The sequence below is a fragment of the Bactrocera latifrons genome, unplaced genomic scaffold, assembly GCF_001853355.1.
Source record: "Bactrocera latifrons isolate USDA-ARS-PBARC rearing strain unplaced genomic scaffold, ASM185335v1 scaffold_120, whole genome shotgun sequence".
Taxonomy (NCBI): Eukaryota; Metazoa; Arthropoda; class Insecta; order Diptera; family Tephritidae; genus Bactrocera; species Bactrocera latifrons.
Window position 1 is genome coordinate 556,769 of NW_017534631.1, and position 20,120 is coordinate 576,888.

General features: G+C 34.1%; 4 protein-coding genes across 6 annotated transcripts; 3 read left to right on the plus strand and 1 right to left on the minus strand.

Annotated features, from left to right (window-relative positions):
* Positions 1-61: 61 nt before the first annotated feature.
* On the plus strand, positions 62-1,868 carry LOC108978342 (peptidyl-prolyl cis-trans isomerase CWC27 homolog). Its single transcript, XM_018948568.1, has 4 exons — positions 62-155; positions 207-751; positions 811-1,218; positions 1,273-1,868. The coding sequence occupies exons 1-4, from the start codon at positions 114-116 to the stop codon at positions 1,799-1,801; spliced, it is 1,524 nt and encodes a 507-aa protein (XP_018804113.1). The 5' UTR covers positions 62-113; the 3' UTR covers positions 1,802-1,868.
* LOC108978330 (peroxiredoxin-2) lies at positions 1,868-11,689 on the minus strand. The gene is made up of 5 exons (XM_018948554.1): positions 11,672-11,689; positions 2,632-2,810; positions 2,453-2,570; positions 1,985-2,390; positions 1,868-1,927 (listed from the first exon to the last, which is right to left on the minus strand). The coding sequence occupies exons 2-5, from the start codon at positions 2,801-2,803 to the stop codon at positions 1,868-1,870; spliced, it is 756 nt and encodes a 251-aa protein (XP_018804099.1). The 5' UTR covers positions 2,804-2,810; positions 11,672-11,689.
* Positions 3,686-5,190, plus strand: LOC108978345 (phospholipid scramblase 2-like). Its single transcript, XM_018948573.1, has 4 exons — positions 3,686-3,856; positions 3,933-4,423; positions 4,600-4,758; positions 4,823-5,190. Exons 1-4 carry the CDS (start codon positions 3,772-3,774, stop codon positions 4,844-4,846), a joined length of 759 nt encoding a protein of 252 aa, XP_018804118.1. The 5' UTR covers positions 3,686-3,771; the 3' UTR covers positions 4,847-5,190.
* LOC108978344 (phospholipid scramblase 1-like) lies at positions 5,373-18,258 on the plus strand. Of its 3 annotated transcripts, XM_018948570.1 has the most exons (6): positions 5,373-5,507; positions 5,572-5,805; positions 9,515-9,854; positions 16,409-16,899; positions 16,971-17,129; positions 17,531-18,258. In XM_018948570.1, the coding sequence occupies exons 2-6, from the start codon at positions 5,671-5,673 to the stop codon at positions 17,588-17,590; spliced, it is 1,185 nt and encodes a 394-aa protein (XP_018804115.1). In that variant the 5' UTR covers positions 5,373-5,507; positions 5,572-5,670; the 3' UTR covers positions 17,591-18,258. The 3 variants fall into 3 exon arrangements, with proteins under 3 accessions (XP_018804115.1, XP_018804117.1, XP_018804116.1); XM_018948572.1 differs by lacking the exons at positions 5,373-5,507; positions 5,572-5,805; positions 9,515-9,854 and adding an exon at positions 11,888-12,374 and having other exon boundaries at positions 16,422-16,899; XM_018948571.1 differs by lacking the exons at positions 5,373-5,507; positions 5,572-5,805; positions 9,515-9,854 and adding an exon at positions 12,267-12,374.
* The last annotated feature ends 1,862 nt before the right edge of the window (positions 18,259-20,120 follow it).

The window sequence follows — 20,120 nt, forward strand, 5'->3', positions numbered from 1 at the left end:
TCAGAATATATAATAACAGCTGGGAATGCTATCGCAATTTCACTATTGTGAATAACTAATATTTATCAGAACTTATAAATAATAAAATCAAACTATAAACAAACTATTTAACAATGAGTAATATTTATATTCAGGAACCACCGACTTCAGGAAAGGTAAGATGTTTTTTATATCAAGATGGCAATTAAAATAATTTTCATATATAGGTTCTCCTCAAGACCACCGCTGGCGACATAGATATAGAATTATGGTCTCGAGAATGTCCCAAAGCATGTCGTAACTTTATACAACTTTGTATGGAAGGATACTACACTGGCACAATTTTTCATCGCGTAGTCAAAGGCTTCATTGTACAAGGTGGTGATCCCAATGGCGATGGAACTGGTGGAGAATCCATTTACGGTCACACATTTAAGGATGAATTTCATTCTCGTCTACGTTATGCGCGGCGTGGACTTGTTGGAATGGCAAATGCCGATAAAGATGATAATGGGTCACAGTTTTTCTTCACTTTGGCCGCCACACCGGAGCTTCAAAACAAAAACACGCTTTTCGGCAAGGTGACAGGTGATACTTTGTACAATATGCTAAAACTGGAGGATGGTTTAGTGGATCATAATGAACGTCCCATGTATCCTCAAAGAATATTGGGCGCTGAAATATTAAGCAATCCTTTTGACGATATAGTGCCACGAAAAGTAGCAAAGGAAATTAAAAAAGAAAAAACTAAAAAACGTGAAAAGGGTGTCAAGTAATTAAATTAAGTTTTTATATTGTGTGAAGTTGTTTTCTTATATGACTTCTTTACAGAAATTTTGGATTGCTTTCATTTGGAGAAGAAGCAGAGGAAGATGAAGAAGAAACTAATCAATTTGTACAAAAAAATGCCGGAAAGGCAAAATCAATGCACGATGTGGTAGATGACCCTAAACTTAGCAAGGATGTTTTACGTATCGAAGATACCAACATAAGGTCAGATGATGAAGACATGTTGGAAGAGGAACGAAGACTAGCATGTGTCAAAAAAGAACCAGTGGATGATGATGATATAGAGGAGCGTCGGCAGCGAATCAAAGATAAATTGCAGCTAAAGACAAATGAGGCTAAAAACGTAATTAAAACGGAAGCAACTAAAATAAAAGAAGAACTGTCTGACTCTGACGAAGACGTTCTGTTGACACAAGAGCAGGAGCAAAAAATAAAAAGCGAATTGAAGAGGTAATTATATATTATAAACATTTCTACATATATTAAACCGTTAATTCTTTTTAGGAATGAAATTCGACAAGAAATTCAAAACCTGAAGAAACAATATCAAACTGAAAAACGTCAAAGAGAAAATTTGGATGATAAAAAAACGGAGAAGAGTAAAACTGACGAATTAAATGTTAACCCCGCTGAAGATAATGAATTCATAAAAAACTTTGTCGATGAAAAAGTGAGATACAGCGGCTTAAAATCAAAAATACCAAAAAAGGGTGCCAGCCGAGAAGATTTTACTTTAAGCTTACTATCGAAATTCCGAAATAAATTGGATGCACTTAAACAGAAGCAATCTGAATCGAATGAAACCAATGAGTCTTTAGATGATGGAACCATTGAGAAAGAAATTCAGAGCGACGATTGGTTGGCGCACACATTAAAGTTCGAAGAAGCGACACCCATAATGGCGAAGGATGCGTCCACTAAGGGTGACGATTGGTACGATGCATATGATCCTAGAAATCCGCTTAACAAACGTAAAAGAGGAGAAGGTTCTAAAAGTGGGGGAAGTAGTAGTAAAAGTTCTAAACGGCATTAGCGAAAATTTGAAATATATTTATTTTGGTATCAAAATATGAATTTTTTAAGCTAAGAATTTTCAATATTATGGAGTTTTGTTAATCTTTTCAAAATATTTCGTTTTCTCTTTGGGATTTGGAACAATCTGAAAATAAAATATGTTAGTTTATAACTATGGATACGTGTAATTTTATTCTATTACTGTTTCTGCACCAGGTTTCCAACCAGCTGGACAAACTTCTCCATGTGTATCGGTATATTGGAATGCTTGTACCAGACGAAGTGTCTCATCTACTGAACGTCCCACTGGCAAGTCATTCATAGTAATTTGTCGTAAGATTCCACGATGATCAATGATAAATAGACCACGTAGTGTATGACCTAAATCTTCTAAATAAACTCCATAGTCCCTGCTAATCTTATGCGTCAAATCTGAAAGCAATGGAATTTTTACATATCCAAGGCCGCCTTCCTTTCGGGGTGTGTTTATCCATGCCAAATGTGTAAAATGTGAATCTACACTAATCGCAACGACTTCAGCATTTATCTTACGGAATTCTTCGATGCGATCAGAAAACGCTATAATTTCGGTGGGACACACAAAGGTGCTGAAAATAAAAATTTATTCAATTAAGCAATTTAATGGATGGGAATACAAATTATCACTGACAAGTCAAGTGGATAAAACAGAAGTACTAAATATTTTCCATGATATTGGGAAAGTGATAATTTAACGAATTCTCCTTTCACAACAGCTGTACCTTCAAACGTTGGAGCTGCCTTAGATACTACAAAAAGAATAAATACACTATAAATATACCAAAAATAAGTATGTTTAATAATACTCACTGACGGCTTTAGTGGTTTGCAACTTGTGGTCACCACGAGGTCCTTCGGAAGGATAAACAGAGCCTCCAGCAAATGAATGGCATGAACCACTTTCCTCATATTTGTTACCGGCTGTTAATACTGCACACAGTATAAGAATACAAAGTTTCGACAACATTGTGCGTGGTAGCATCCGAAATCTGTAAATACTAATTTGTAACAGTATTAACATGTATAAAGCCACGCAAACACTTTTTAGCCACTGAATGGTGATATCTAATCGAACTTATGCGTGGTCGCTATATATGTGCTTATATAGTTCTCATGCGTGTATTGCTGATAAAATTCTTGATTGATGCCGGCTTATTTAACGTAATAACAACTTATCAGTTAAAATTGTTTTTTACACATTAAAGGAAAAAAGAGAGGGAGCTAATACTTTGATGACGGAAGCAAATAAGGGAACAATAACAAAGTAAAACATCATTATAAATAAGTTGGCAATGTTAATTTTGAAGAAATTATAAATCTGGAATATACACTTTGTTCAAAGGATTAGTTTACAGATTTTTAAATGTTTTGTTTGAACCTATAAACAGAGAACGTATAATATAATAAAATATTTAAGCGTCACTCACTTTGTAAAATTTAATAATAAAATAAAAAACAACAAGATAAAGATTGGCACAGTGCAACCGGCAAAAACACAAGGTTGTATTATTTGTCATGGCGTACACCAACTCATTATACCCCTTTTTATATTTATTTCACAAAATAATAAAACAAATGTATATATAATTAAAAACATTTATAAACTTCAGGTTGTAATCAATTTGTAATTTGTGTAGAAACATTTTATTATAGTTAAAACTTAAAAAAAAAAAAAAAAATATGTTCCCTTTTCAGTACACACTTTCGCATTTAGCTTTTGTTTTTATCAAGAGTTTCTATCATTCTTCCTGCCTATTGGATTGTTGTTGCGGTTTAATTTTCCCTTTTTTGTTTAAGGAGTGTCTGTTACGCATTTTTATTTAGTTATTTTAATTTTGAACGAATTGTTTAAAATTTATTAAAACAATAACGAAAATCGTTAGTCAAGAAAATTTATATTTAAAGTGCTGACGATTACTTCATACTCAAAAAATATAAACGACTTACAGAATGCAAAACAATCGGGACTATGAAGGGGTGCCTCAAGATGCTCCACCAATTGTGAGACAACCACGAGCCACTATGTCACCAGCAGGTAAATTTTTTTATAACTAAATACGGTGTTTTATTGCAGTAGATCTTCTAACAATTTATTGATTCCTTACCAATAGAAGCTTGGATGAGCATTCCTATTGGCATACCTAACTGTCCAACTGGTCTAGAGTATCTAACAGCCGTGGACCAGTTGCTTATAAAGCAACAAGTGGATTTGGTTGAAGTATTCTTTGGCTGTGAAATGAAAAACAAATCAAAAATAAAGAATTCTGCTGGCGAAAATGTCTATCTGGCTGTGGAAGACACACATTGTTTGACTAGAAACTTGTGCGGTTCTTGTCGGCCTTTCGATATACAAATTCTTGACAACTTTCAGAATGAAGTGCTGCATATATATAGACCACTACGTTGCGAATCCTGTTGCTTTCCATGTTGTTTGCAAACATTAGAAGTATCTTCGCCGCCCGGTACGGTTATTGGTAGTGTGGAACAAGAATGGTCACTACTACGTCCATTATATTTAATTAAAAATGCTTATGGTGAAAATGTATTGCGTGTGCGTGGGCCGCGCTGCACTTTCAAATGCTGTGCAAATGTGGAGTTTGATGTAAGTAATTTAAAGTTTATAAATAAAAACATGTGTATTCATACATATATAATATATATAATACATACATACATGAATTCATATTCATCTATAAAAAAAATAATAATTTAACTGGATCATCTCTAAAGGGTATTATAATATCGGTGCAAAGTTAACGTTTTTTCTTGTTGTTTTAGATTTTTGCTATGAATGGAGATAAGATCGGAAAAGTTTCAAAGCAGTGGACAGGTATTAACAAGGAAATGTTTACTGACGCTGATTATTTTGGAGTGAAATTTCCAATCGAATTAGATGTGCGAATGAAGGCAGTTATTTTGGCCGCAACTTTTCTCATTGTACTACAAATCTGCCATAATTATTATTGTTTATTGGTTTTAATGCTATGCTTTTATTTTACAGGATATGGTGCATTTTGAATATTAAGAAATTGCTAAAAATGATTATTTGAGCTTAGCCAGTACAGCATATATTGCTTCAACATAAAGGACTTATACAAAATACGTATACTCAACGCGCACATTAACATTATTTCTTCCATAAAGCGTTCACTTTTATGCTTTTCTTCATCTTAATGCTAACGAAGTACTTACAAACTCACCTGCTCACAAATAAGACACCGAGAAAAGCCTTTTTTACACTATTTGACAATATATTTTTTTTAATATTTACAATTACAATCTAAATAATAAGGTTAATGCTGTATTTATATTGCAAATATTTTAAATAGTGGTAATGATGCTACTTATGCAATCACTTAACATATGATAATAAATTTGCAATAAAACTGAAATTCTATATATTTGTGTTTTTATCTTACACTTTAGAAAAAATTTTCAATACTCATAAGAGCAATCGTTCAATTCCGTCATATAAATTTTTCACGAAATACGAAATATTACCTGAGTTGTGAATACCCACTGGCGGCATAAGTAATTACGGCTGGCAACGCTATACAAAGTAAATCACTTTTCCATCTAGCAAGTGTTTTTAATTTGCATTGGGAATAAATATTTTTCTAATTTTAGAAGAATTTGTTATTTATTGTGCAGTAATATAACATTTACTTAAGCTGGAACTTAGTGTCGTTAGTAGTTTGAAACATTTTTTGTATACATATCAAAACGATGAAATAACCAATACCATTTTAGGTACAAAAATTGTTTGTGTCTCATTAAAAACTGGGAGAGTTTGCCAGAGAAAGCCCAATTGACACAAATTTTCTTGTTAGTCCGTTGTTTCAACGCACAATGTCAATGCCAATGAGTAATATAAATAAGGGCGGATATGTACCACCGGGATTCGGAGCTGGATATCCACCAGAAGGAAATGTTCCTAACATGCCTCAAGCGGAAGGGTATCAACCGTCAGCACCGGGAGCATATGTAAGTAACGTACTGGCATAATTTCACACAATAGGGGGCGTTTCCGTATGCATGTATATGGCTTATTAGTAATACCTTAATTTTTGATACAGATTTATAAAAAAAATATCAAATACTAGTTTGAATTGGGCTTGTTACTTATTTTGGTACTACACTTGAGTCAGTTTAATGCAATTATGTGAAAAGAAAATGTATACAGTCGTGTTAGACAAAATAACAGAAGGCTATTCATGACATAAAACCGCATATTAGGAAAATAAAAATTATTTTACAATCGCGGTCCTGCTATTATGATGAGGTATTCTTTGTGGAGTTATTTCGTTTCACCTTTGGATCTGACTCCTCACTCTTCTTACCTCCAAAAAAACATACTCACATTGTAACTTGGAGACAAATAAAAATTTTGCAAGTAATGAAGTGAGATGCAGAAGTCTAGTAAAATAACACAAAAACTTGATTTGCAAGGCTGTTATGAAAAAGCGTAATATTTTCTTAAGCGACGCGAATCAGAAAATAATGTTGTTCTCTAAAAGTGCTAATGTCTTAATTGTGCCTTCAATCGAAAACCTGTAGAAAGTAAGTCGAATTAGGTTATATGCGAAGTCGCGAACAATCAGTCGATCAAAATTCAGCTCTTGTATAAAAAACTTTTTTATTTGACAAGATACCTTCACGAACATATTGTTCGGGACTGCTATAATAGACTGCCGCCATTCAAACTGACCTATCACAATCAATAAATAATCAATAAAAATCCTTTGTACACCCTAATATACTATTAGAAATGTATTATGACTGCGGTGCAGCTAAAGTTAAAGTTTTTAGATGTTAATATTTTATTAATCCTAAAGTAAATTCCACTATATGAAGACATTCTGTTTTTGAAAAGTATGCTATAAAATAGTATAAAACATAAAATGTGCCCTATATTACCAAAATAAATACGCTATTAGTTTAAATAGACACTTTTGTATTCTCCAGCTAAAAATATATATATGCTATTTCGAAATAATAAATATATATGTACACTTTATGTACATATGTAAGTTAAAAAAATGCATTTGGTATAAATAGTCAGCGCTCACAAATTAGAATTTTCAATAATTAGAATCTCAAGATACAAGCATATGTATGCTATGTTTAAAGAACCTGATCATATGGTATGCATTGTACTGAATTTTCGACTTTTATTTTCTGATTTGTATTAATAGTGAACAAAAGTACACAATTTAATAATAATTAACATAATAATTAAATTGTGTGCACCGAAGCTAATATACCCTTCGCAGGTGCATTTCTTTTAGTAACTATGTTCTAAGTTTGTATGGAAGCTATATGCTATAGTAATCCGATCTGAACAATTTTTTCGGAGATTACATTGTTGCCTTAGAAAAAAATCTATACCAAATTTCGCGAAGATACATTGTAAAATGTAAAAGTTTTCCATACAAGAACTTGATTGCGATCATCCAGTTTGTATGGCAGCAATTCTCTATTCACCGTACTGTGCTTATTACTTTTTTCGGTTTTCGGTCGCGGTATTTAATTGAAACAAGAACTGGGTTCTTTACGAAAGCCGACATTTTTCGCAATTACCTATAATTAGATGTACATGTTCCCTTAATTTTGGATAGTATACTTTTCTGTTGCTATTTTTGTATATTTAATGAATTGCAGTTTGCTATTGCAAGAAAACATGCTTACAAGTAATAGTTGAATTTTGTGATTATCGGCATCCACCACTTCGGAAAAAATACCCACTTTGCCCCTGTCAATAAGTCTTCGGAAAATATTTTTCAATATGTTCGCCGTATCAATAGGGTTAAAGTCGATTACTTTCCTTCCATGTATTATTTGAACTTTTCTCTCGAAAACGTCGACTCATCAGTTGTTGTCATCGTCCAAGCCTCTGCACCATATAGCAGGACGGGAATTATGAGTGACTCATAGAGTTTGGTTTTTGTTCGTCGAGAGAGGACTTTGCTTCTCAATTGCCTACTCAGTCCGAAGTAGCACCTGTTGGCAAGAGTTATCCTGCGTTGGATTTCCAGGCTGACATTGTTAATGGTATTTATACTGGTTCCAAGATAGACGAAATTATCTACGACTTCAACAGTGACGTGAGAGCCAAGTCGCGAGTGCGACGACTGTTTGTTTGATAACAGGAGATATTTCGCCTTGCCCTCGTTCAGTGCCAGACCTATTTGCTTTGCTTCCTTGTACAGTCTGGAGAAAGCAGAACTAACGGTGCGGGTGTTGAGGCCGATATCAATATTATCTTTTCCAAGATTTGGCGCATATATCTGGTCGGTTGTTGATTTGCCAGGTCCAAAGACACACTGATAAGGTCCAATCTGTTTGTTGACGGTGGGCTTTAATCTTTCACACAATACGCTCGATATATATATAAGGTTATATGCGATATTGAGGAGGCTTGTCCCTCGGTAGTTAGCGCTGATTGTGGGGTCTCCTTTTTTGTGGATTTGGCATAGCACACTTAAATTCCAATGTTGTTGTTGTTGTTGTAACGGCAGAATTCTGCCGAGTTGACAGTCCTTGGCCGGATAAAAATCCGGGTCCGTTCCGGTATTCGTAGACCCGACTGTCGTGGGAACGGACTTAAATGTATACTTTGAATAAGCAAACATAGAAAATGCATACGCATACGCATACTTAAATTCCAATCGTTGGGCATGCTTTCGTCCGACCATATTTTACAAAGAAGTTGATGCATGCTCCTTGTTAGTTCTTAGTTGCTGCTAGGATGTTTTCGTAGAAACCACAGCAACAGACTTTCGACAGGCACCGACCGCCATTCACAGTGGAGCCATCAACACCTTCCCCGATTCACTTCCCTTGAATGGCGTTCTTGGAGTCTAACCACCACCCATAGCAGACGAAGAGCTCGAGTTGCCGTTAGAAACGCGAGTGACCCTAGCGGAACTTCGTTCTGGATATTGTAGCAGGTTAAACTCTTACTTATCCAGAATAGACCTTAACTTACCCAACGTTTGTCCTGCATGCAACGAGTCTCCGCACGCTTTGCATGTCCTACCAACCCCACCCATCTAACACCCTTTTCCCTTTGGTCCGAAACCGTCGAAGCAGCACGTTACCTGGGCCTCCCGTTAGATGACGTCGACGACAACACTGATAACCCTCACTATCCCAACGAGGACTGATAACCGTTAAAACAACAAGAAATGCGCAGCTTCTTGAAGGGAAAATGACGTTTGCAAAATTCCAAAACGATATCTTTAAAACTGAGGAACTAGTTCGTATATATACAAACGGACAGACGGACGGACAGACAACATACTGACCATTTATATATGTATATACTTTATAGGGTCTCCGACGCTTCCTTCTGGGTGTTACAAACATCCTGACAAACTTAATATACCCTGTTCACGGTATAACATTTTGAAAGAAACTTCACCTTAATGTGCGGCCATGAATTACGTGGATATGCATATGTATATTATATAACAGATAAGAACTAGTTTTAATAAAATAATAAAGTTTTTATCTTAAAAGTTGCCAGTATTTGTTGTAAGATTTACGATTATAAATATTTTGATGAACGCCCCCGATTGTGAAATCATTATTTGTTTTCTTCTTTTACACAGAATCTCCACATTTATACATATAAGATTGATTAAGATTATTATATTAATTATTAATGCTGCTTTCTTTTTTGTTTGATAAGGGTTTTGTGCCAGGACAGCCGCAAAGTGGTTATACGCCCGTTCCTCAAATGCCTCCCTACGGTGAGGCTCCACCGAATTACGGTGGTCCACAATCGCCATATGGTGGACAACAACTTCCTTATGGCGGACAACAGCCACCTTATGGTGGTCAACAACCGCCTTATGGGGGTCAGCATCCACCTTATGGCGGCATGCCTCAACCACAGCCGCAGTTCAATGGCGGTGGAGGCTATCAACCAGGACCAGGTTATGGGCCACAAGGTCCAATAGTAACGCAACCAGGAATGCCACCACCAGCGCAACCGATGGGGCCACCGGGACAACCAATGGGACCAGCTGGTGAGTGCTTACATACATATGTTTTACTACTAACAATTTGGTTGAACAATGCTCGCTTTTTCGAAAGTGGTTTTGGTTCACATTTACATACTTTTTTAATGCAACTGAAAGTATGTTTCATATAAAACCACAACATATTGCACAACATTCATATTTTTAAGTCTGCTCACTTAACTGTTATTTAACAGTTCTTATTATTATTATTATTATTATATTACATAAATCTTACTAATCTCATAAGCTTTTAGACACGGCAAAAATATGCTGACGTCACTCATTTAATTAATGTATCATAGAACTACTCAAGGCCTTTGCTGTGGGTGAAATACTGAAAGAATTGAATGATAATTTCAGAACAAAGAAACTTATCTATTACAGGCACTGAACCCACTTGACAGAACACATAACAGAATATATTATATAACGTTAGTTCCAAACATAAGTGACGTCTTTGTTGTACCCAAATTGCAATTTGGAACGAATATTATTAATATATAATAACAACAATATTATACATATTATGTACAAATATCAAGTCTTTTATATTGTTATGTCAAAATTAATAATTATATATGCATAAGTATATAGATTAATATTCATTCGACATATTTGAATTGGATACATATTAAATGTTATAACATGAACTGGGTATATTATATGTGGAACGAAGTGTGTAACATCCAAAAGGAAATGTCGGAGACCCTATCAAATATATATGTATGTATATAAATGATCAGCGCTGAACTTCTTCACGGTCGGGCAATAGAGCGTCTGCTCCCTCGTCATAATAATAATAATACCCAACGATTATTCTCCTCCCGCCCAACCGATGCGAGGGGCGCAATCTGCGCGCGAGTGGAAATAGTCCTCGTTTGAGAAATCGGGTTTCCCACCCTTTATAATAATATTTTATGCTCTTAGTATCAGTCACTAGATCACCTCTAGGGGTTCTAAAAGAGTATGTTCTGGTCTTGAAAACTTCTGTTAGTCGCCGCATCTTTTATGTACGCAAACTAGTTTCTCAGATTTTCAGTTATCGGTCTCACCTTCTTTTCTCCCCAAGAAGACCGAAATTAAGTCCTTGTATAAAACCCCTTCTTATTTGGCAAACTACTAGTAAAATACAACTACTCGCACACACATTTGAATTAAATTTATTTTCTTCTGTCCCGAGTGTTTCAAATAAATCATTTCGTGTACATACTTATATATGTATACATACATATACATATGTATATATGTAATTATGTAATTCGAAAATATTTTATTATTTTGGAATAACCGTAGAGATAACTAGGGTACAATGGTCTGTTGACAGTTGAATGAATGAATGTAGGTATAGACATTTAAAAGTACTATTCCAATTTTCTTAATATGTAATCAAATACTTGTATATGCATAACATGTATTTAATCATCGTTGACCATTAAAGTCATTATTGAAAGTCTCTCACTTGTTTCTTCTCGCGATAAGACCAAGAAATTGTGCTAGTCTCGTCATGCACATAGTCAATGACCTGGTATTGTGTACATTAAATGAAGAGCCACAGTAACGCAAATCAATAAAGAAGCTGCATTTTTCATGCATATTTTGAGTTCGAATTTTATAAAAAAAAAAAAAACACCAACTCGTGTGCTAGTCAAGCAGAGCATCGACCTAATTTGCTAAGAAAAAACAAAGTATGCCCAAAATGCAATGGCGGTAAAAGTCCTTCCCGCCCCCACATTTCACATGTAGAACAATTACAAATTTTTACAATTGTTGAAATTAGTATACAACCATCAGTTTTAGTAATTACAATTTAGTTCGCCGCTCACCTTTCACCGCAACCTCCAGTCTTTCCGCACAAATAGCATACTCTATAAAATAATAAAGTCATATGTGTTATGTTTACATTGCGCGTTGTAAATTCTGCCGTATGAATACCTTCACATCTTATCACTAAGTTCTTTAATTGAGCAAATTAAGTGATAAACGCGCGCATAGCCGTCAGTCATAAACGCTTGTGATGGTTGTTATGCCTTCGTCGGCTGAAAATTCGTCCACAGACATTTAGTGTGACGGCGACGGTCCAGCTGGACAATACCATGCGTTAAAATAATCAAAAAAATAAGTTTAAATGTAAATTTTGACCTTTATACTAATTAAAGAGTGTCAAAGCCAGTAAAGTCAATACAACGAACGCTAGTCAAACATAATGTGCGAATCTCGAACGGTTAAAAATTTGTATGCTTCAACCGTTGAGTTGCATGGTCCAGCTGCAGCTTCTCAAAAAGTGCCTAATACTGGCAACTCGAATAGTAACGGTATCGTTGACGTAGGTGCCAATGTGCTGCGTATCATTTGGCATAGTTTATATGAGAAATACGATTATCTGCGCAGACGCAGTGGACATTTAAAGGTTATTGTTGAGCGTGAGACAAATAAACCTTTGGCAAAGAAATTTCGTCGCTCGTTGCGTTTGAATAAATCAGCAAAACAGAAAGGATATGAATTTTTCCTAAGCGATGAGGATAAGAGGTGAGAGCAAGTGCATGCAAAAAACAAGAGATAAAAGCTTCTGAATCTAAATAAAGACCTGTGCACATAACAAATGCACACACATATCAATAAAACCTGAACCTAAATCTAAGGATACTTATCTTCATTAATCTTTAGATGCAAGTGTGCTACTTAAAATAATTATCTAAGGACTGCTTATCACTGTAACGGTGTTATGACGTTATAAATGAAGAACAAAGACATTTATGTATCTTCCAAACGGTTGTCGTAGTACTTCTGTATGTCTGTATGTTGATGACTTTTAAAGGCATTAATTGATTGATGTTTTCGTTTTACACACAAATATTGTTTGAATAATATTAATTTTAAACCATTGCCCGTTAATAGTTAAAATTTTAAATTTCAAATACTATAATAATAAGACCGTATTATTAGTGATCAATATTAGTTATCACTCAAAAACGCACTTTTATTGGTTGAATTTTTTGAAAAATGTATTTTTGTATTATAAAAACAAAAAATATACAAAAGAAAACAGCTGATTTTCTGACATTATTATTCCAATTTTTTCATTTTTTTTTCATGTCGATTTTCAAATCGACACAACTTTAAATTATTGAATCTTGGACTAAAGATATAAGAAACATTATCCAAAATGTTTTGAATTGAAAACAATAGCTTTTTCAAGTTTTCTTTGTGACAAATGAAATGTATGCGCCAATTTGGTTTTTTAAATTTTTTTATTACTCCATCAATATTTAAACAATTAACAGTTGTAAGTCCCCTAAGTATTTGATTTTTTTGTTTTTAGGTAGAACGGTTGTTTATCAATTTATAATCGGTTATTGTAGTGTTTTAAATGGAACAGCTGTCTTATCAAAACAATGATTTGGCAATAATTATATCTGTAAAATTTCATACAATATCTAGATTGTTCTCTTCGAATGTGCTAGTTGATAAGATGAAATATCAGTGGATATGAAGTGGTTTTTGACAATTTACTTTTGTTAACCGAAAGAATACATATGTACATACATATTTTTCGATAGGCATGATTTCTTTTTAGCTTACGGACAGACGTTTTTTAATTTCAAAGTCAAGGAAGAAATTGTTGAGACTTTATCATTGCAAGTGAAAATGGTAAGAAGTGAAAAAATGCGTAGCATGTTGAAATTCATTGGAAAAGGAGGATAAAATAATTAAAATGAAAGGAAAAATATTTTACGGGTAATCTAAAATCAGTAGGAGAAAAAGAGAGCGTTGATGGAATTCTAAGAATTGAAAACGGTTTATCTGGATTTTTGACAAAATTAGTACTCCCATAGATAAAATGAAAAGATCAAAACTTTTGTATTAACACATTTTTCACATATCCTCAAAATTTATGAGTGAAATTAAATTTTTGATTTTTTTTTAGAACTTTTTTGTTTTTACGAAATTTTGTGTAATCTTATATCAAAGGGTAATACATTTTGAGGTTTCCTACTTTTTGTTTAAGAAAAAACACAGTTACTTCAAATTTAATTTTTATTATCATTCAAAAGAACATTCTTTGACGTTTATTTTTTAAGAATATCTTTTTTGAATGTTGGCCGTGGCTACGTCTCAGATGGTCCATCTGTTGAGTTTTGGATCACTCGTTTGGGAATTTCGACTGGTAACTGGCAAATGATGAATGGAATTGTCCACATAGACTTTAGACTTCACATATCCCCAAAGGAAAAAGTCTAACGGTGTGATATCCCACGATCTAGGTAGCCAATCGACCGATCATAATTATCTGCTAACCGAGGTCTCTCAATAAATCCATTGATTGGTGCGAGGTGTGGAAAGTGCCGCCGTCTTGTTGAAACCAAATGTAGCCGAAATCACGAACTTCACACGTCGTTACACCGTCATCATTTTTGAAGAAAGAAAGACCGATGATTTCACCGGCTCACAATTCACACCAACCCGTTGTTTCTTCTGGATGAAATGGCAGTTCTTGAATCTCCTCAGGTTGCTCTTGATCCCAAGTGACGCAATTTTACTTGTTTACATACCCATGGATCCAGAAATAGAAAATCAAAATGGTGTGGAGTGGGTTAACGGATGAAATCAGACAAATATCTAAGAATGACAACTATTACACACATATGAAGAAAGCCGAATACGAAACTAATTGAATTACTGTTGACTTTGAAATCTAACCAAGTTCTAGTACAATTGATCGTATGTGCCTGTACCATACATATGTGCATACATATAATATAGGCACTCAAGTGATCAAGTGATGTTCCATTGTTGTCGCTTAATTGGCATACTTTTATTTTATTCAAATGGTAATGCTTTCATTTTTGTTTACATCGCATACATACATATGTGCTGACGTAAGAATAACAAAGCACTCGTACTACTAAACTTATCCCATTTGCTAGATTAACATTGTTGTATTATTATACTACTGCATTTAGTTAATCGTTTGATTTCATTTGATAAGGAATGCATAAATTTGTAGTCTGTGTTTTAAAGAACCAAACTTAGCTTACCTTGACAAACCAGATGAAGAACTGAAGAATTCGTCGGCAGTAGGCTTGGAACTAAGGTCAAAAGAACATATAGTCTACCTATATTCCAAACTGCTATCCTATGGCATAAGTTTTTAGAGTTTTTTTCATTGGTCTGACTCCTTCCGAAGTTGGATCTATCAATTGAAAATCCGTCCTCAATGCTAACTGTATTCAATGGCTCCTATTGAACCATTTGAATACTAAGGGCCATCTGTTCGGGGGTCCGTAGCAAGATTCAATGGATGATTTTCTTGAAACCATAGATTATAAATCTATAGTTGAGAGAGCATATTTCGTAGTTTGCTGATAATGATATTTATTTTGTTGTCTGTTGGTTAACTCTTCGATCGGCAGAGACTACTCTTTAAACCAAAGGTTTATTTTTCGCATAACGGTAAATTTCTTTTTCATTCGCTAATTTATTAAACATATAAGACTCTGGTCTTTGAGTGAGTTCAGTCGACCCATAAGAGATGTTTTCTATTTGATGCTAAAGCGACGATTTTCAAGCACTGTTTCTTAGACTTTTTCGACTTCTCAATATTTACCAGTCTAGTTAAAATTCAATCAGATGGTATTTTTTTGAAACCATAGAAATATTTTTCAACTAAAAGCAATGCCGAGTTACTTATCAGTAAACCGTTACGCACAAGATCAGAAAGCGTGTTTCTCGAGCACAAGGGACCCCGTTCCTTCGTCTTTCCTCCTCGTTCCCCAACATAAAGACTACTAAATTGAGATGTCTGTGTCTGTGTGAATGTAGTCTCATGTACGTTCTCACCCATTCACTCTCAGTTCCTCTCATTTTGCCCAAATATAAGCGCGAAATTGGGTAATATTAGTTTTGTTGAGGTGGTTATAGTCGTCACGCGGTTATAGTCGTTTCCTTTTTTCGCAATTTGGTGCCTATTCGAAATACCAAATGCAGCCAGGTACTTCTCAACCTGATCTCTTCAACAAAGTAGATGTCTTCCTGGGAGCGTTTTCATGTATACAGACCACTATCTCTTAATTCGCTGAACTATGTCAATGTCGTTTTATAACTCGTACAGCTCATCCTTCCATCGAATATGGTATTCGACGTTGCCAATGCGCAAAACACCATGAATCTTTCGCAGAACCTTTCTCTCGAAAACTCGTAACGTCGACTCATCAAATGTTGTCATTGTCCATGCCTCTGTACCATATAATAGGACGGGAATAATGAGTGACTTGTAAAATTTGGTCTTTGTTCGTCGAGAGAGGACTTTACTTCAAAATTGCCTACTCAGTCTGAAGTAGCACCTGTTAGCAAAAGACATTAACATTGTTGTTGGTGTTAATACTGGTTCCAAGATAGACGAAATTATCTAGGATTTCGAAAATCGGCTGTCAGTCCAAATTTATTTGCAACGACTCTATCATTCATAAATGGATAAAAAAAACCTCTTTCCGTTCTTATTTGATTGTCCTTTGATGAATATTCAGTTCTTAAAAATAAATTCAAATTGCTTCTATTTTCAGGCGACTGGATGAGTATACCCGCCGGAATACCGAATTGTCCACGCGGCTTGGAGTACCTTACGATGGTCGACCAGCTTTTGGTTAAACAAAAAGTCGAATTACTCGAAGCTTTCACCGGTTTCGAAACCAATAATAAATTCTCCATAAAAAATGCGCTCGGCCAAAAAGTCTATTACGCTGTAGAGGACACCGATTGCTGCACGCGTAACATGTGTGGCCCCGCTCGTCCTTTTGATATGAAAGTTTTCGATAATTTCCGTAATGAAGTCATCCATATGTATCGTCCATTAGCCTGTTCTGCATGTTGTTTTCCCTGTTGCCTACAAACAATGGAAGTGTCCGCACCGCCGGGCAATGTAATTGGCACCGTCGAGCAAGAATGGTCCATCTGTTCGCCATCATTTCGCATTAAAAATCATATTGGCGATACTGTGTTACGCATCGAAGGACCCATGTGCACGTTTTCAATGTGCGGCGATGTAGAATTTAAGGTAAAAATTAAAATTTTCGATTTGCAACTAACATTTATTATTCAATATAAAATTTTTCATTAACATTATAGGTGGTTTCTTTAACCGGTGAGCCTGTTGGGAAGATCTCAAAACAATGGTCTGGTTTGGCGCGCGAAATATTCACCGATGCAGATTTCTTTGGTATTACCTTTCCAATGGACTTGGATGTGCGCATGAAGGCTGTGCTTTTGGGTGCCACTTTTCTTATTGTAAGTATTCGTTTGCTTTTCGGTTGGATCCGATTACTAGAACATACCAATTTCATATTTGTGTATATACATATATATTATACCGAATAGCGTTATAGCGTTAAGTTTTATCGTTTGAAACTGTTAAATCGTGTGCGTCGAAGAATTTGAGGATTGAGGTAAAATTAAAAACCAAATAATTATGAGAAAGTGTACAAACAGTAGTTGGCTAATAAATGTACTTGTGTAATTAATTATGTGTATATAAATGTTACAAATATTAGTTGCTTGCAGACAGCGTATTCAGCTAGCATCCAATATTATACATATATACATAAATAGAAATATTTTCGTCGAAACGTGAATTACTACTAAAATAAAACATTACTACTAAAATAAAACATTTTGTTTACTTATTTCAGGATGCCATGTTCTTTGAAAAACAAGCAAATCGTGAAGGCGACCGTCCAGGCATGTTCTAAACAATACGGCTTTAATAAAAGATTAAAAAAGTGTATAACAATCAAACCATACACACCATTTGGTATTCTTTGATATTAAATTTGAAATTTATCTCAATAATATTTTATTCGAATGTAAAAAATACAAATTTTTGGATATAATATGACGTACTAGTCACCTTTAAACCAAAGTAAAAACAAAAAGTGAATTAAAAAATAATATATTTTTAAACTACAGCGAACATATGAATTAAAAAAAAACGTTTTTGTTGCCAATTAAATTGCTTTCATCGCTTTTAAAGTGTGATATAGCTATTTATATATGTATTTTATATAAATTGTTGTACTAAGACAATAGAATTCTTTAGTAAAAGTTTAATGTATGTATATACTCACTAAAAATTCATGTACAATAACTGTAAAGAATGTAGATAGGCAAAGTACTTGAATTGTACAATTTTTTTTTACTGTTATTTTTTAAATGTTCTGTTTTTTTTTATAAATAAATTATTATAATCAAATACGTGTTGCCTTATCGCCTTATATGTGTGTACAAATGTACATATACTATGTATGTAGTAATTTATATCTATATCTATATATATGTATGAATCTTGTATTTATGAAATTACTGTGAAATTGTACCAAAAAACTGAAAGAACAGCTTAAATAAATGTCCACTTCAATAATTAACAAACTTTTTTTTGGTGCTGCGGTTTATTGTCTGAGAACAAAAAGAAAAACTGTACTAACTCAAATCAATATCAATAAAATAGTTTTATAGCTGTTGCTGGGAAAGAATCTATAAGTAACCAAGGTAGCCCACGAATAAAACCATTAGAATTTGCACCAAAATAATACATCATAATTTTAGGACGACTAACTATAATTTTATAATCATATAAGGCGATATTTAAAAAATTTTCCAAGCCTAAAGTACAAACAGCTTAATTATTTTTGTATTGATAATACACTATGACTTTTCAAGATATGAAGTTTTGCAAATTCTTTGAAAATTTAAAGTATTTAATTGGGTCTTACACGGTTTCTATGGATTACATGTAGAGTTCACATGTGTTTTATAATGACTCAGAAAAATGGTAATACTCAAGTTAACTGGATGATTAAGGACCTAGTGTCAATAATATTATATTGATTAATATGTTTATTTTTTCTATAAATATTAAAATAAACATAAATTTAAGCGCAAATTTTTGCCTGTTAGTTTGTAGAATCAAAGATTTTATTTTCATATTACGAAAAGTCTATAGCGGATTGTGGTGATGGATGAACAGGTTTTAGGTGATTTGTTAGCGTAAGTTTCCAAGTATTTTTTTATAGGACATCGTGTTCGCTGTATATTGTATAAAAAGTTGTACAATTCTTAAGGGGTTACATGGGTTCTCTCGGGCACAAAACAGTATTTTTTTCAACAATTTTTTTCTCATATGTATAAAAAATTAAATATTTTATTAGACACTATTAACAAAGAAATTCTGAAATTTTTTAGAAAATATTTTAAACACGGCCATTGCGACGCCATTTCCCGTGACCCCTCAGAAAAAAGATGCGCCCGCGTTGGCAGGATAACTCCTTACAGGATCATCTAAAGTGAAAAATATGTGTTTTAGTTAAAACTTTAACTTAGAACTTGGGCGAAGAAAAAAAAGTTGAAAATTGAATTTTTGGCAGACACTTTTACAATAAAATGAAATAGTTGTAATTGAAAAAAAATCCTTCGTCTCAGTCTTGAAGAATTGTACCTCATGGACTTGTGTAAAATTTCATGAAAATCGGTTGAGTAGTTCTCTCCCACGGCTTCGATAAAAACGTGTGCACAAGTTCTTAAGGCTGTATTTCCGAAACTATTACTCGGATCAACTTGAGAATTTAGGACAATATTCTAGAGGTGTTGTACAATTTAATAAGACGATAAGGAAACGATTTTCTGAAACCCGTAAACCCATGTAACCCCTTAAGATAATAAACTTTTACTTTTAAAGATTATATTCTTATTGTTTCTGACGGACGATTCTACTTCAAACACGATTTGGTGTTGGTGAATTCAACGACAATAAAACGGCATATATCGATTGGTGAGGTGAAGGGTTCTTGTTGTTGTTGTAACGGGTACCCATTCTAGGTTACATAAGTTGCCATCGAGGTCATCCAACGATAAGTGATTTGCCGGTTTTACGTTACCGGAATTGACCCGGATTTTATTCGGCCAAGAGCTGTATTTTCGGAGATCTAACCTCGTTTGTATCAGTAAGTTTTAGAATATTTGAGGTGTTCTAGTTAGTAGAAAAATATAATTTTCTTTTAACTTGCCGTTTAGAAAATGCGATTAAAGATTTACAATCTCAAAAAATTCTGACTGTTGCCTCTGAGTTTTTTTTTTTTTTTTTTGTGTTATAGATAGCAAGACAAGAAAACCCGTTAATTTCGGTCGAAGATATCTTGTCATATAAAGTAGTTTTCCACACGAGGACTCATTTTGAGCGATCAGCTTGCATGACGCTATATCTTATAGTGATCTTTTATGTGTACA